The sequence below is a fragment of the Phaenicophaeus curvirostris genome, chromosome 2 (genome assembly GCF_032191515.1).
Source record: "Phaenicophaeus curvirostris isolate KB17595 chromosome 2, BPBGC_Pcur_1.0, whole genome shotgun sequence".
NCBI classification, from domain to species: domain Eukaryota; kingdom Metazoa; phylum Chordata; class Aves; order Cuculiformes; family Cuculidae; genus Phaenicophaeus; species Phaenicophaeus curvirostris.
The window spans coordinates 121635682-121650223 of record NC_091393.1 but is presented as its reverse complement, the minus strand read 5'-3'; the positions used below and the strand labels follow the sequence as shown (position 1 = coordinate 121650223).

Sequence of the window (14542 nt, the reverse complement as noted above, 5' to 3'; positions counted from 1 at the left end):
TTTATTTCTCTCTGTATTTCTTATATATATGCATTTATAAATACCTATGCATGTATGTATATTTTCACTTATATATGTCTTTCTGCTGTCATAACAACATAACAATTTTCCTGGACTCAGACTGGACAGGTCTTAAAACTGACATTTTTAAGTTAGTTCCTCTCAAATTGCAGTGTGAGTTCTCAGGTTGCAAAAGGACAAGGTAACCATTTTTTTCTAAACTTTCCACTGTAAATGATGCATGATAAAGAAAACATTAAAGTATGTGAATGTTAATTATGAATTATTCTTGAGAGTCCATCTTCTCATTTTAAGTTTAAATGATGCCATAACTTTGTGACATTTTGTGTAATTATATCTAGTAGAGTGGTATAGCATTTAGTCTAGTCATAATTCAAAACTTTAGCCTCAAATATCAAAATAATAACAATTTATATAGAAATATTCAGGATTCACCAAAACATTTTGTCCTTGAAAGCAAAATGGTATAATAATAGTAATTGCAATTGAGAAAGTAACATGAAATCTTAGTGACATCAGACAAAGTCTTAAAGACAAAAAGTTAGAAATTACATCATTATATTGTGTCTCCCTTTTCCTATTGCAGGTTCTGGAGAAGCATCATATAGTAGAAATGGATTCACCTGTGCATATGAAAATCACCTGAAGCACAGACTCTTAACATCAGATTTTAAGCTGGCCAGGATAAAGACTTATGAACCTAGTCCAGTTGCAAACTACACCATATCACTTACAGCAGCCAGCACTCTGGGTCCTCAGCTTTCGTTTTCCGGTGATATTGTTTCTGAGAAGACGAATAACATGAATATCAATAACATCAAGATGGAAGGACAACTGGAAGCAGCTTCTATCTTTGCAAGAAGCAGTTATACTCTGTCAAGCTCCTACAATGAAAAGAGACGGGTTTTAGAAGGAAAATCAAATCTGAAGTTGGATTCTTCTTACCTTCAGGCTACCAATCAGATAGCTGGCAAATACAGTGAGGATTTATTTTCCGTTACTTCAGTTTCTGATGTACAAAATGGGCTATTAAAGAACACAGCTTCACTGAAGTACGAAAACAGCCAGCTGAAAATGACATCTGAAACAAATGTTAAGTATCAAGCCGTTGCAGGTGTCAATGAGCTTGAAGTAATTTTGTCAAAGAAGATGGCAGCGCTTCGATCCGAGTACCAAGCCTCTTACAAGCAAACCCAGTATTATGCCTTGTTTGCAGGTTCTCTCAATTCCCAGGATCTTGTTTTCAACACCGATATCTCTATGACTGATCAAAGGAATCGAGCTGCGCATAAGTCATCACTCAATTTAAATCAATATGGTCTAGCCAGCAGCGCAACCACAACTGTGCAGTTTAGTCCTCTGACAATGCAGAGTGAAATGAATGCCAAACTTGATACTTCTGGAGGCTCCGTGTCACTGTCCTCTTCTGGGCGCTACGGTAAAAACAATGCAAAATTCAATCTAGGTGGAAGAGTGAGTCTCACGGAAATTACTCTGGGAAGTGAGTATCAGAGTACAGTTCTGGGCATGGACAACAAGCATGTTTTGAACTTCAGAGTTAATAGAGAAGGACTCAAGTTTTCAAATAATTTGCTAGGGTCATTCAAAGACATCAAGCTGGAGTATACAAATGACTTGAATATTCCTGGTTTGTCCTTAACATATTCTTCCAAGTTGGACAACAGCTTCAACTCTGACAAGTTTCACAAGCATGTTTTTGACCTACAACTGCAGCCTAGCTCACTTACAGCTAAACTAAGCAATAACATTAAATATACTAAAACAGAAGTTTCCAACAAAGGAGAGCTGCTTCTTGAACCTCTGAAGCTGAATTTGGGTGGCAATGTCAGAGGAGCCTATGGAGCAGATGAAATAAAGCATACCTACACCATCACATATGATTACCTGGCTGCAAACTTTAAAACGGATACAGTCGCAAATATCCAAGGTGCAGCAGTGAGTCACAGAGTTAATCTGAATGTGGCAGGACTGGCTTCCTCACTTACTATGAACACGAACTGTGATTCCAAATCTCTCCGTTTTAGCAATACCTTGCGTTCCACGATGGCCCCATTTACTCTCACTGCTGACATACATACCAATGGTAACGGAAAGCTGATCGCTATGGGTGAGCACACTGGAGACCTTTACAGCAAATTCCTCTTCAAAGCAGAGCCTCTTGCTTTCACTTTCTCCCACGATTACAGAGGATCTACCAGTCACAGCTTGAAATCTAGAGGAAGATACACTACCCTGCTTGATAGCAAAGTTCATATGCTTTTTACTCCACCAGAGCAGTCAAGTGCCTGGAAATTGAAAAGTCAGCTAAACAATAATGTGTACTCACAGGATCTCATTGCTTACAATGATGCAGAAAAGACTGGTGTGGAACTTAGTGGAAAAGCTTTAGCAGACCTCTCTGTAATGGATACATCACTCATGCTACCATTCACGTCTGAAGAAGTTAACCTAATTGATGTATTGGGCCTGAGGGACAGTGTGTCAGAGCCTCAAGAATTCAGCATCTCTGGCTCTGTGAAGTATGACAAAAACAAAGATATGCATGTTATTAATCTACCATTCTTGGAACGCTTGCCAGTTTACTTTGAACAAATCAGAGGCGCCATTCTATCCACGCTGCAGGCCATACAAACTTACCTGAAGAGCATTGACATAGAACAACACATGAGAAAATACAAGGCAACTTTGGATAAACTCCCACAGCACATTAATGATTACATGGACAAATTAGATATGAAAGGCAGAATCAGCAGCATGAAAAATAATTTGGTTGCTTTCACAAAGGACTACAGATTAACATCCGATGATCTCCAACTCATGCTGGAAAAAGCCATGGACAATCTTCGAGAAATACTGTCTCAGCTGCAGGTCTACCTGATACAAATTGAGCAATACATCAAAGATCATTATGAGCAGTATGACATTAAGACACTTCTTTCACAGCTTCTTGACAAAATTGTTGAAAAAATGGCAGATCTAGATAACAAATATAAAATAAGAATGACTATAGTTGACACTATTCAGAAACTGCAAATTTTTTTTCGCCAGTATTATCCTAGCAAAATTGGAAGCAACACTTTAGCTTGGATTAAAAATGTAGATGATGAGTACAGGATTACAGCTAGGATACAGGAAAAGCTAGAACAACTCAAGATTCAAATTCAGAGTATTGATGTCAGGCGTATTGCAGAAAATTTGAAACAGCAGATTAAAACGTTTGATGCTAAAGAATTTATAGACAAACTGAAGCATTCATTACCAGTTGAAAGAATTACTGAGGTTCTTGAACAAATCAAAGACTTTATATTGAATTGGATGGAGGACTATGAAGTATCTGAGAAGATCAGTGCTTTCCGAGGTCATGTACATAAGCTGATTGTAAAATATGAAATTGATAAACAGGCATATTTTTTAATGGACAGAATGATAGACCTGCTTAACCAGTACAAATTAAAAGAAACTGTCCAGAAACTGATGATCTACCTGAAAAATATTGATGTGAAGTCATGCTTTGATAAAGTTGTTGCTTTTATTGATGATTCTGTCAAGAAAGTGCAAACCTTTGATTATGAAATGATGATAAAGAAAGTCAACAAGTTCCTCGACGTGATTATTAAAAAGCTCAAATCTTTTGACTATAACCAGTTTGTTGATGACACAAATAAAAAAATCCGAGAAGTGACCCAGAAAATAAATGAGGAACTCAGAAATCTGGAACTCCCACAGAAAGCAGAAGCACTGAAACAGTATATGAGAGATTTTAGAGCTGTGATTTTAAAATTCATGGAGCAACTAAAGGACACCAAGCTTGCTGCAATAATTAACTGGTTCAAAGAGTTCATAAACTCCACAACATTTGCTGCTCTGAAAGCCAAGGTGAATGAACATCTGGAAGACATACGAGATAGGATTTCTGAAATAGATATTTCCCAGGAATTCCAGTTGTACCTTCAGAAGATAAGTGAAGTCTACCATTCTGTTGTCATATACATTTCTGACCAGTGGAACATAGCTTTTAAGAAAATCATTGCTTTGGCTGAAGAGTCTGATCTAAAAAACTGGGTTGAAAATTTAAACCAGTTTGTTGAAACAGGATTTCAAGTCCCTGAAATCAATATTGTTATAATCACTATACCTGCCTTTGAGGTTAGTCTCCGAAGTCTTCGGGAAGCAACATTTCGAACACCAGCCTTCATTGTTCCACTGACTGATCTGCGTATCCCCTCCTACGAGATAAATATCAAGAGACTAAAGGACATTAAAATCCCAATGAAATTTACTACTCCAGAATTTACAGTTCTAAATACCTTCAAAGTCCCTTCCTATACAATTGATTTGAATGAAATTAAACGACAGATGGTGAGAACAATAGACAAACTCATGTCTGGTGAACTTCAGTGGCCAGCAACTGATTTGTATTTTAAAGATCTGAAGGTGAGAGATACACTTTTTTCCGACATTTCTTTCCCAGAAATACAAATGCCTCAGTTTCAAATACCAGAATTATCAGTTCCAAAGCTAAATCTGAATGAGTTCCAGATTCCTAACTTGAAGATACCAGAGTTTCAGCTTCCACCTATCCCACACACTGTGACTGTCCCTACGTTTGGCAAATTGTCTGGTGCCTTCAGAGTCACCTCTCCATTCTTTACACTGTCTACACAAGCTGGGGTTCAGAATACTACAACATCTGCAAACAGTCCAGAATTTGTGACCTCCCTTTCAGCTCAATCAACATCCAAATTAGACTTCCTAGTTTTTAGTATTATTGCAGACTCACGTCTCTTGGCACCTGAGATGAAGCAGCTGAACCTTAGAAATTCCATGAAAGTCAACCACAGGTCCCTTAAAGTTGATCACACCAGTGAAGTGGTATTTTTAGGGACTTCGGTAGAAAGTGAAGCTGAAACCAGAGTAAACTTCTACGCAATGAAAAATTCATTAGAGCTGCAGAATAATTTAATGATCAAGCTGCAAAGAAGAATTTGGATGCAGAGTGGAACAACGTATTCTCACAGACTGAATATTCCACGAGTGGATTTCTCCAGTCAGGCTTCTCTGATTAATAATATGACAACAGAAGTGGAAGCAGGACACATATCATTTACCTCCACTGGCAAAGGAAACTGGAAATGGGCTTCTCCTGATTTCTCTGATGAAGGCACTCATGATTCACATGCCTCTTTCAGGGTTGAGGGCCCCATTATTACATTTGCTGCCAACAACAGAATAAATGATAAGTACCTGAAAGTCAACCAAGCTATGAAATACGAATGTGGTTTCCTAAATTATGCAATGCTTCAGATTCAATCCGAAATTGAGTCACAGCGTGTGGGACGTAGCATTCTGAATGTAAAAGGTACAGGAGAGCTTGGAGGAATGAAAGTAGAAGTAACAGGCTCTCACAATGCTCGGCTTAATGGACGGATTTCTGGAACTGTGAATAATGAGTTTTCCTTCCTGGCGCTGCCTTTTAAGATTCATCTCTTAACAAACAATGATGGAAATTTGAAAATCGGCTTCCCAATGAAACTGACTGGCAAAATTGACTTCCTGAATAACTATGGGCTTGCACTCAGTTCCTCGGTTCAGCAGGTCAGCTGGCAAGCTACTGGCAGGTTCAATCAGTATAGATATTCCCATAACATGTCTGCTGGCAACAATGATGACAGAATTGAAGCTCGTGTCTCAATGAATGGAGATGCCAACCTGGACTTCCTAAATATTCCTCTAACCATTCCCCAGTATCAGGTTCCCTACACTGCAATCAAAACTCCTCAGCTGAAAGATTATTCACTGTGGGAACAGGTAGGCCTGAAGGATTTATTGAAGACAACAAGACAATCTTTTGATTTGAATTTGAATGCTCGGTATGAGAAAAACAAAGACATGCACGTAATCCCACTTCCTTTAGCAACAGTGCATGAAACACTAAATAAATACATCACTTCCTTCAACAAGCATTTTGAGAGAGGAAGACACACCGCTTTAGATTTTCTCACAAGATCATATAATGAAGCCAAAACAAAATTTGACAAATACAAAATACAGACATCACTAAACAAACTACCACGGACATTCAGGATTCCAGGATACACCATTCCAGTTTTGAATATTGAGGTTTCTCCTTTTACTGCCGAGATGCCAGCCTTTGGTTACATACTTCCAAAAGAAATAAGTACAACAGGATTCACAGTCCCATTTATTGGCTTTTCAGTACCATCTTACACGCTAGTCTTGCCTTCTCTCGAGCTTCCAGTCCTTCATGTCCCACAGGATCTACGCACTCTAAAGCTTCCTAGATTCAGAATCAACAGCCCATCGAACCACATCTTAATTCCTGCCATGGGAAACCTTACCTATGACTTCTCGTTTAAATCCAGTATGATCACTTTAACTGCAAATGCCGGGCTGTTCAATCAGTCAGACATTGCCGGGCTACTCAGTGTCTCATCCTCTTCTGTCATTGATGCACTGCAATTTAAGCTGGATGGTTCAACGAGTTTGATAAGAAAAAGGGGGTTGAAGCTGGCCACAGCACTGTCCCTGACTAATAACAAATTTCTAGGGGGAAAACATGACAGCACTATCAGTCTCACAAAGAGGAACATGGAAGCTTCAGTGGCAACAAATGTAGAATTCGACACATCAGTTTTAAAAATTAATTTCAGCCAAGAACTTTCTGGAAATACCAAGTCTAAACCCACTCTTTCTTCAGGGATAAAATTAATATATGATTTTAATACTCCTAAATATAGCACCAGTGCTAAGGGAGGAATTACTCACAAACTTGCTTTAGAGAGCCTCACATCTTACCTATCAGTAGAAAGTTCTACAAATGGGAATATTGATGGAAGTTACACTGGACTTGCATTTGCTGGAAGTCTAGACCATGAGGCAAACACCTATCTGAATGCTAACGGAGCTCGGTCATTTCTCAAGCTTGAGACCCACTCCAAAGCAGATGGACTCTGGAACAATGAAATGAAAGAAATACTTGCAATTGAAGCATCTACCCGTCGTGTTTATGCAGTCTGGGAGCATGATGGGAAGAACTATGCACGATATACACCTCTTTTCACAACTACGGGGGCTCAGAGAGGCAAAGCAACCTTAGAGCTGGTTCCTTGGAGTATATCAGCAGATCTTCAGATTCAAGCCACTCAGCCAAATTCCTTCCTGGACATAGCCTCAGTTAATCAAGCTGTCATAGTGAGAATCAGTCCTGCAAACCAGAATGTTGGCTGGAAGGGTGAAGGCCAAATTCAGTCAGTATCTCTCAGTCATGATATGAAGTTATCAAATGAAAAATCAAAGGCACAGTTTGATGTTTCTGGATCTTTGGAAGGATACATGGACTTCCTCAAAAACATCAAGTGTCCCATTTCTGAGAAGAGCTTATGGGATATCTTGAAGTTGGATGTCACTACCAGTGCTGACAGAAAGCAGTACTTAAACGGTTCAGTATCCCTCGTGTACACAAAGAGTGATGATGGTTACTTTTTCCCCATACCTGTAAATAAGCTGACTGATGGCTTCACTATCAGTATTCCTGAGTTACACCTAAAGGCTCCAAGCCCTGTTCTCAGCACTCCAGATTTCAGCGTTCCTTTCACCACAATCCATGTCCCAGCATACACCATTGATTTGCGCAACATAAAAATTCCACAAACGCTAAACATAATGCCATTTGATGTCAGTTTACCAGCACTGCCAAAACTGAGATTCCCCAAAGTGGATGTAGGAGCCAATTATATTACATTAGAGGAATATAAAATGCCATATTTTGAGGTGACAATACCTGAATACAAAATAACCGTGTCTCAATTCGTTCTTCCAAAGACTATTTCTCTTGACAGTTTCAATATAGATCTGGATGAACTAGCTAATAAGATTGCAGATTTTGAGCTGCCTACAATTACAATTCCTGAACAGAAAATTGACATCCCCTCTCTCAAAATATCCTTGCCTGCTGGAATTTACATCCCATCATTTGGTGCTTTGACTGGATCTTTCAAAGTTGCTTCTCCTTTGTACAATGTCACCTGGAAAACAGACTTAACAAACAAAAAGGACTCTTTCGAACAGTCCATCGACTCTACCTGCAGCTCAACATTGCAGTTCCTGGAATATGATTTGAATGGTAAGACATTAAAATTCTATATGTTTTGCGGGCAATCATGTATGTTGGTTTTTATCCAGATTTCCTCCCTCCCCCTGGACTTTGTATTTGAAAATATTGCTATCTAGTTAGCATTGACCTTAGATTATACTTCTTTTATCATCAGCATCATTTTTTCATAAATTATTATCAGAGTCTCTGTCAGTCACCCTGAAGCCTAATGACTAGATGCATGCATAACTAATAGCATATTGCAGGAAAATGGAAAAGATCTCTTTTCTGTGTAGAAGTTTCATGCTTCAAATTGTGAACAGCACAACATTCTCTCATTCATTACAATAAAACATGTACAGGAGAGAAGGCAGGCTGACTTTTTATCTGATATAGTTCAGATAAAGAAATGTCTATCTTTTTCATTAAGAATTAAAGCTATTTGACCTAAAAATTATTACAACTCAGAAAATTAGGGAGTACCATTTATCACTGAGTTCTAGACTTTATAATAATACTAAAAGTATGTAACAGAATAAAACTCTAAACTTTCTAGAAAATAGAATCCCCATTTATGATTGCATGACTGCAAAATTTTATATCGATGTTCTTGAAAATACAGTGAAAAACTGAATTTGAATATACTCCAGCTGAGCAAACATTTTTATATTTTATTTGGGGTATTATCAGCATTTGGTTTCTTGATGCATAATTTTACCTACAACAGAAACACTCCCCAGCTGGCCATCTAACATACAACTGGATACGTATTTTGTAATGTTTGCTGTTAAGTTCTGGAAATACCCACATCTGAAATATTTTTCACAGTTGTTTCAAACTACAAATACGAAGAAGGCATGTTTGTTATGAAGACAACTGGCAGCTTTTCACATCGTGACATGAGTGCAAACTACAAGGAAGACCTTACTGTTTCAGGAATTAGGTAAAGATTTGCTCTAATAATACAGTTTGTAATAGACAAAATTGTTAATTATTTATTGTTTCTTCAACCTCTAATGCCCCAGAGTGCTTTGATGCAATTAATAAGAACCTGTGTAGCTATCCTATCATTTTCAGCAGTGAGTTTTCCCTCTGAGATAGCTGGAAAGCTGTTCTCTCTCAGCATTTCTAGAATAGCTTTCCTCAGCAGCCCCATTTCAGAAAACTGCTGAGATATAAACACAGTATTTTATAATCAGAGCAGTTCTAGATCTGACCATCAACATAGTCGTGTTGTTTTTTCACTGAATCCCTCTGTCACTACAAGCCATTAAGGAGTGGTTTTTATTTACAAGTACCAGTACTAGGGATTACGGGCTTGGTCTTCTAACTGTCTTTTTTGATCTGCAAGAGTTGTGTTGATATATCCAAGGGACAGAGTCTGAGAAGGCAAGTACAAAAGCAGATAAAAATATTTGTGTAGGTGGAAAAAGTTGCAGTCAGCTTGTTAGAAGTCTGTAGAAAGCTGGCAGTGGTATAGCTATGGGTTTTATTTTGCTGCCCTAATTTAATGAAAATTCTCAGCAGAGCTCAACACAGTTTTATCTAAAATAGGAAAACTGGAGTGATGTGAAGTTTTGAATATGTTAGGCTGAATCCAAAGAAATGTGGACAGTAAAACCCTGTATTTTCTTTTGATGACAAAGGCATTGTTTGCATACATATATACCTATAAAATAATGGGTCGTATTGTATTTAGACATACTGCCTTGGGCTTGTACTTTGTGAATTGCTCCATGACTGTGTATTCGCTGTTGTAGAATCATGGAGAACACTGCATCACTAGACATCATCAGCCCAACTTTTACAGACGTTCATGTGCGTTATCAAGAGACTGACAGGAGCTCCTCTGGCTCAGTGTCTTCACCCTCTGCTGGGACCTTGGGCTACATCATCGAAATGGACACCGACATCCTCACAGCCAAAGTTTACTACCGAACTCGGGTAAGCTTGGCATGAAAGACAGAAATTAACCACCTTTTGTCCAAAAAACCATATGTAGTTGGTAATTAAGTTTTTTGCTTCCTATGCCACCCTTTCCAGTACTAAAAGTAGCTTCTGTGTGAAAAGTTTGTTTTAACTCCTTCGCACAGTTAATTTTGCCATGAAGACACACACACAGAAAGTGAAGGGAGTACGAAGCCAGCTTTAGATAACCCACCCATCAGGGTCAATATATACCCAGCAGGCTACTTATAATTGCTATTATGGCTATTATAGGAATCAGGCCGCTTGAAAAGGTGACACCATCTCTAGAATGGTTTTTTTAGACTATTAATGTATCACAATATGTTATGAGAATTAAAAACTTTATTAGGTTTGTGAACAAAACATGTTAGTAATATTAGTAGTGGCCTACTATAACAATTTCCAACTTAAAAACATAACTTTCCAAAATTATATACTAATATAGGCTACACAAGCAATTAATAATTCACTATTTACTAGAGAATTTGTTTATGTAAACAGATTCTCATTCCAAGATTTTTAATTACTGCGAGTAATTCTCTAAATTGCCTCATTGATTTAAATGATTAGAAAATGAAAAAAAAAATCCTCTAGTATTTTCATATGAAGAAAATTCTTTTTGAATTCACTTTAAATTATTTCAAGAATGAGTGGAAGCCTTATTTTCCCAAGTAATTCACATTCTTTATGAGACATGATAGGCATTTAATACAAAGAAAGGAAAAATTTAATTTGCCATCAGTTTTTTAAAAAGACCAGATTAAATAATGTTCTGGTTCTGCTGTCTGAAGAGGCACAAAGTAGCCTGATACAATGCAATTTTTTCCAAAATAACCTTTCAAGATGAGATCAAACACACAGCAGGCAAAAATTTGCAGTATATTTGTCCTAATATATGATAAAATTGTAAAATGTAAAATGAGAATTTTGCATTTCAATCATAAATAATATTGGAAATTTTTATATTCAACCTAATATATCTTATTCTGTTCCGTATTTTCAGTCTGCTCCCCAGAAGGACATTGACATATTAAAAGGTGAGATATCCTTCAAGAAAGCTGACCGCATTCAAATGAAATTCAACTGGAAAGAGGATGCTGCCAAAGACTTGCTGTTTGGCCTAAAAGAAAAGGTTCCTAAAATGACAAATGCAGTCTATAGGTATGCCAATCAGTATCATAAGGAGTATATGGGACTGGAAATCAGTGCTGCCACCTTAAAGATGAAGAATATCATGCAGAATAAAGCTGACAAAGCATACACATTTGCTGTAAAGCAAATAGATCAAATAGATGCTCAGATTCGCACAGCTGCAAATGAGGCCTCTGGCAAATATCAGGAGATGAAGGGCAAAGCTAAACAGGTATATCGAGAAGCAGCAGATCAAGCTGGACAGTTTGACTATGAAAGTATAAAAGCAAAGCTTTTGGATGTTACAATTAACATAATAGATGAGTATCACATGAGAATAAAACACCTAATTGACTCAGCCATTGAATTCCTGAAGACCACAAAATTCCAGGTCCCTGGACTGTCTGAGAAGTACACTGGTGAAGAAATATACCTTATGACTACAGAGAAAGTGGCAAAAAATGCTGATTTATGCCTTTCCAAACTTCAGGAATACTTTGATGTCTTGATTGCAGCTATCAATGAGCTGGAAGTCAGAGTTCCTGCTTCTGAAACAATTCTTAGAGGTCGAAATGTTCTCGATCAAATTAAAGAAATGCTGAAACGCTTGCAGAAAAATGTCAGGCAGACGTTTGCAATTCTCCAGGAAGCTGACTTTGCAGGAAAGCTTAGGCAACTGAAACTAGTAGTGCAACAAGTTTTTCAGAAGGTAGAAGACATGGTTAGAAGCTTGCAATCCAAAAATTTTGAAGACATCAAAGTCCAAACGCAACAGCTGTACAAAGATGCAATGGCCTCAGACTATGCACAGAAACTGAGATCCTTGGCAGAAGATGTTAAAAAATACATTTCTCAGTTTAAAGATTTGAGCCAGAAGGCATTCCAGGACCTGTCAGAAAAGCTGCGCCAGCTGCTTCTCTATGTAAAGGCTTTACGGGAGGAATACTTTGATCCAACTACACTTGGATGGTCAGTGAAATACTATGAGGTGGAAGAGAAGGTCCTAGGGTGGCTGAAGAATCTAATAGATACACTGGTGGACTGGCACAAAAAATATGCTGGAGATCTTGCTGACTCGGTTATGCGCCTGACAGACCAAGTAAGAGAATTGGTGGAAAACTATCGTCAGGAATATTATGACCTCATAACAGATATTGAAGGAAAAGGAAAACAGAAGGTCACGGAGCTCTTATCTGCTGCTCAGGAAAAAATCCAATATTGGTCTGCAGCTGCTAAGAGGAAAATCGATGAACATAACAAGCAGGTCAAAGAAAAACTCCAGGAGATCTACGAGCAGCTTGGTCATTCCCAAGAAAAGCTAATCAGTGAGGCCAAAAGGTTAATTGATCTAACTATAGAAAACTACTCTGCATTGTTGCAGTACATCTCAGAGCTTCTTCGTTGGTTTGAGCAAATAACAGCTGAGAACATTAAGCCTTATATAGCTGTTCGTCAAGGAGAGCTTAGAATAGATGTGCCCAAGCCACTTGACTGGGAGTCCATTTACCAAATGCCCCAAAAAAGCAGAGAAGCACTCAGAAAAAAAGTGGAACTAACACGCACACTGATTCAGCAAGGCATTGAACAAGGCTCCAGGAAATGGGAAGAAATGCAAAGATTCATTGATGAACAGCTTGCCAGCGAGCAACTGAGCCTTCAGCAGATTATGGAAAATATACAGCAGCGCATGAAGACCTGAATGGACAAGCAGAAGAAGAGAAGTAATAAGTTTGTACCGCAATGTATTTAAAAATGACAGCAATCAGCATACTGGAGCTTCAGGTAGATACTGTTTGAATCTGAATTTGTAAATGAAAACTGAATAATCTGCACTAGGTTATTTTAATAAGTTTAATAAGCCAATAAATGAGTTCTTTATTACATTTTTGTGTCATTCATTACAGCTACTTTTATTTGGACCATAAGGCTTAATCTAACAATTGTCAAGGTCAATGGGAAGTCTTATCTTTGATTTCGCTGTATGTTGGATCAAGCCAGTAATGTGCAATACATATTGTAAATAGTCACAAAAGCTGTGGAATACATAGAATAAACAGGTTTTAAGATAAAGGTCATATTCATAAGCCAGTTGAAGAACAGTTTTGAAACACATCTATTTTCCAGCATAGAAATACCTTCATAGATAAGTTCAGGAGAAAAAGAAGAGGAAAAGAGCATGTAGAATAATATGACAAAAAATATCAGTTCTGGAAATAGCATCAAAAAGTGAAAATAAGAGTAGAAATAGGAGCATACGTAGAAATCTGACTACTGAAAAACTGCAGATAATAATACCAATGTTCTGTTAAGAAAAATAAATCTATGCATGTCTCAGCTTTCAGAAAACTATGCTAAGAATTTTAGATGGGTTTTCTTTCTACTGGCTAATTTATGAATCAGAAATGCAGGGTTTTCTTACCTGTTTCCCCATGATATTTCTGGTTTCACGTCAACTTTTACTTATCATGAGTTTAGTTAACTGTCAAAGTTTCACTGGCATCACTGTATGGTGGGAGTCTAACAGTTTTTCCCTCAGTCTCCTAGGCTGAAGCCTAGAGCTCATTTAAATGAATTCTCGATTTAAAGATGAATTTAAATAATGTTGAAGAATTCACTCACAAAATAGGACTACTTTTGAGTGGAAAATGTGTGAACCTGTTATGGTTTATTTTCAGCTCTTGGAATACTATATAGATAGTCCTTGAGAGAGGCGTGTTCAGGCTGAAAATAATGTTGCCTTTTCAATAATAAACTCATTAACAAACTACCCTAGAAATTTTGTGTGCATGTGTACTCTGATGCCATCACTTCACTCCATAATACAGCTGTTGCGTGGTCATTAATGGGAAAACAGAGAGTCTGGTTTCATCCCATGGCAGGACTTCGTGCTATGATCTTTGTGGTATGACGCACATGAAGCAATGGAGCTTACAAATGGAGTTTACAAATACCCAAGTAAGGTTTATGCAGCAGATACCTACTTACAGCACAAAGCAGCACGATTTTAGCTCAGGTCCTCGAAACAGGACAGCCCAGTGCCTATGCTGGTCCACACCAGTCTAGCCAGATCTTAGCAAGTTGAGCTATACTACTTCCATATCCCTATTGCTACATAATATTGTTATCAGAGTAAGTCTGCCAGTAATGATTTTTTACCATTAACCCCAAAACCAGAACCCAACAAGCAGGCTAAAATACACATACCTATCTAGCTGTCAGCAGGGTGGGTATCAGCTACAAAGGCAAATACATTTTCTCTTTAGAGCTTTCAGCTATCACAAATATAGC

General features: G+C 37.8%; 1 protein-coding gene across 1 annotated transcript in view; it reads left to right on the top strand.

Moving 5' to 3' along the window:
• Positions 1 to 13137, top strand: part of APOB (apolipoprotein B) — a 36877-nt gene extending 23740 nt beyond the window's left edge. Inside the window, exons 26-29 of the mRNA XM_069850587.1 lie at positions 608 to 8185; positions 8984 to 9098; positions 9916 to 10099; positions 11127 to 13137. Of these exons, the coding sequence (XP_069706688.1) occupies positions 608 to 8185; positions 8984 to 9098; positions 9916 to 10099; positions 11127 to 12953 (9704 nt within the window). The 3' untranslated portion in view covers positions 12954 to 13137. The remainder of the gene's footprint in view (positions 1 to 607; positions 8186 to 8983; positions 9099 to 9915; positions 10100 to 11126) is intronic.
• The last annotated feature ends 1405 nt before the right edge of the window (positions 13138 to 14542 follow it).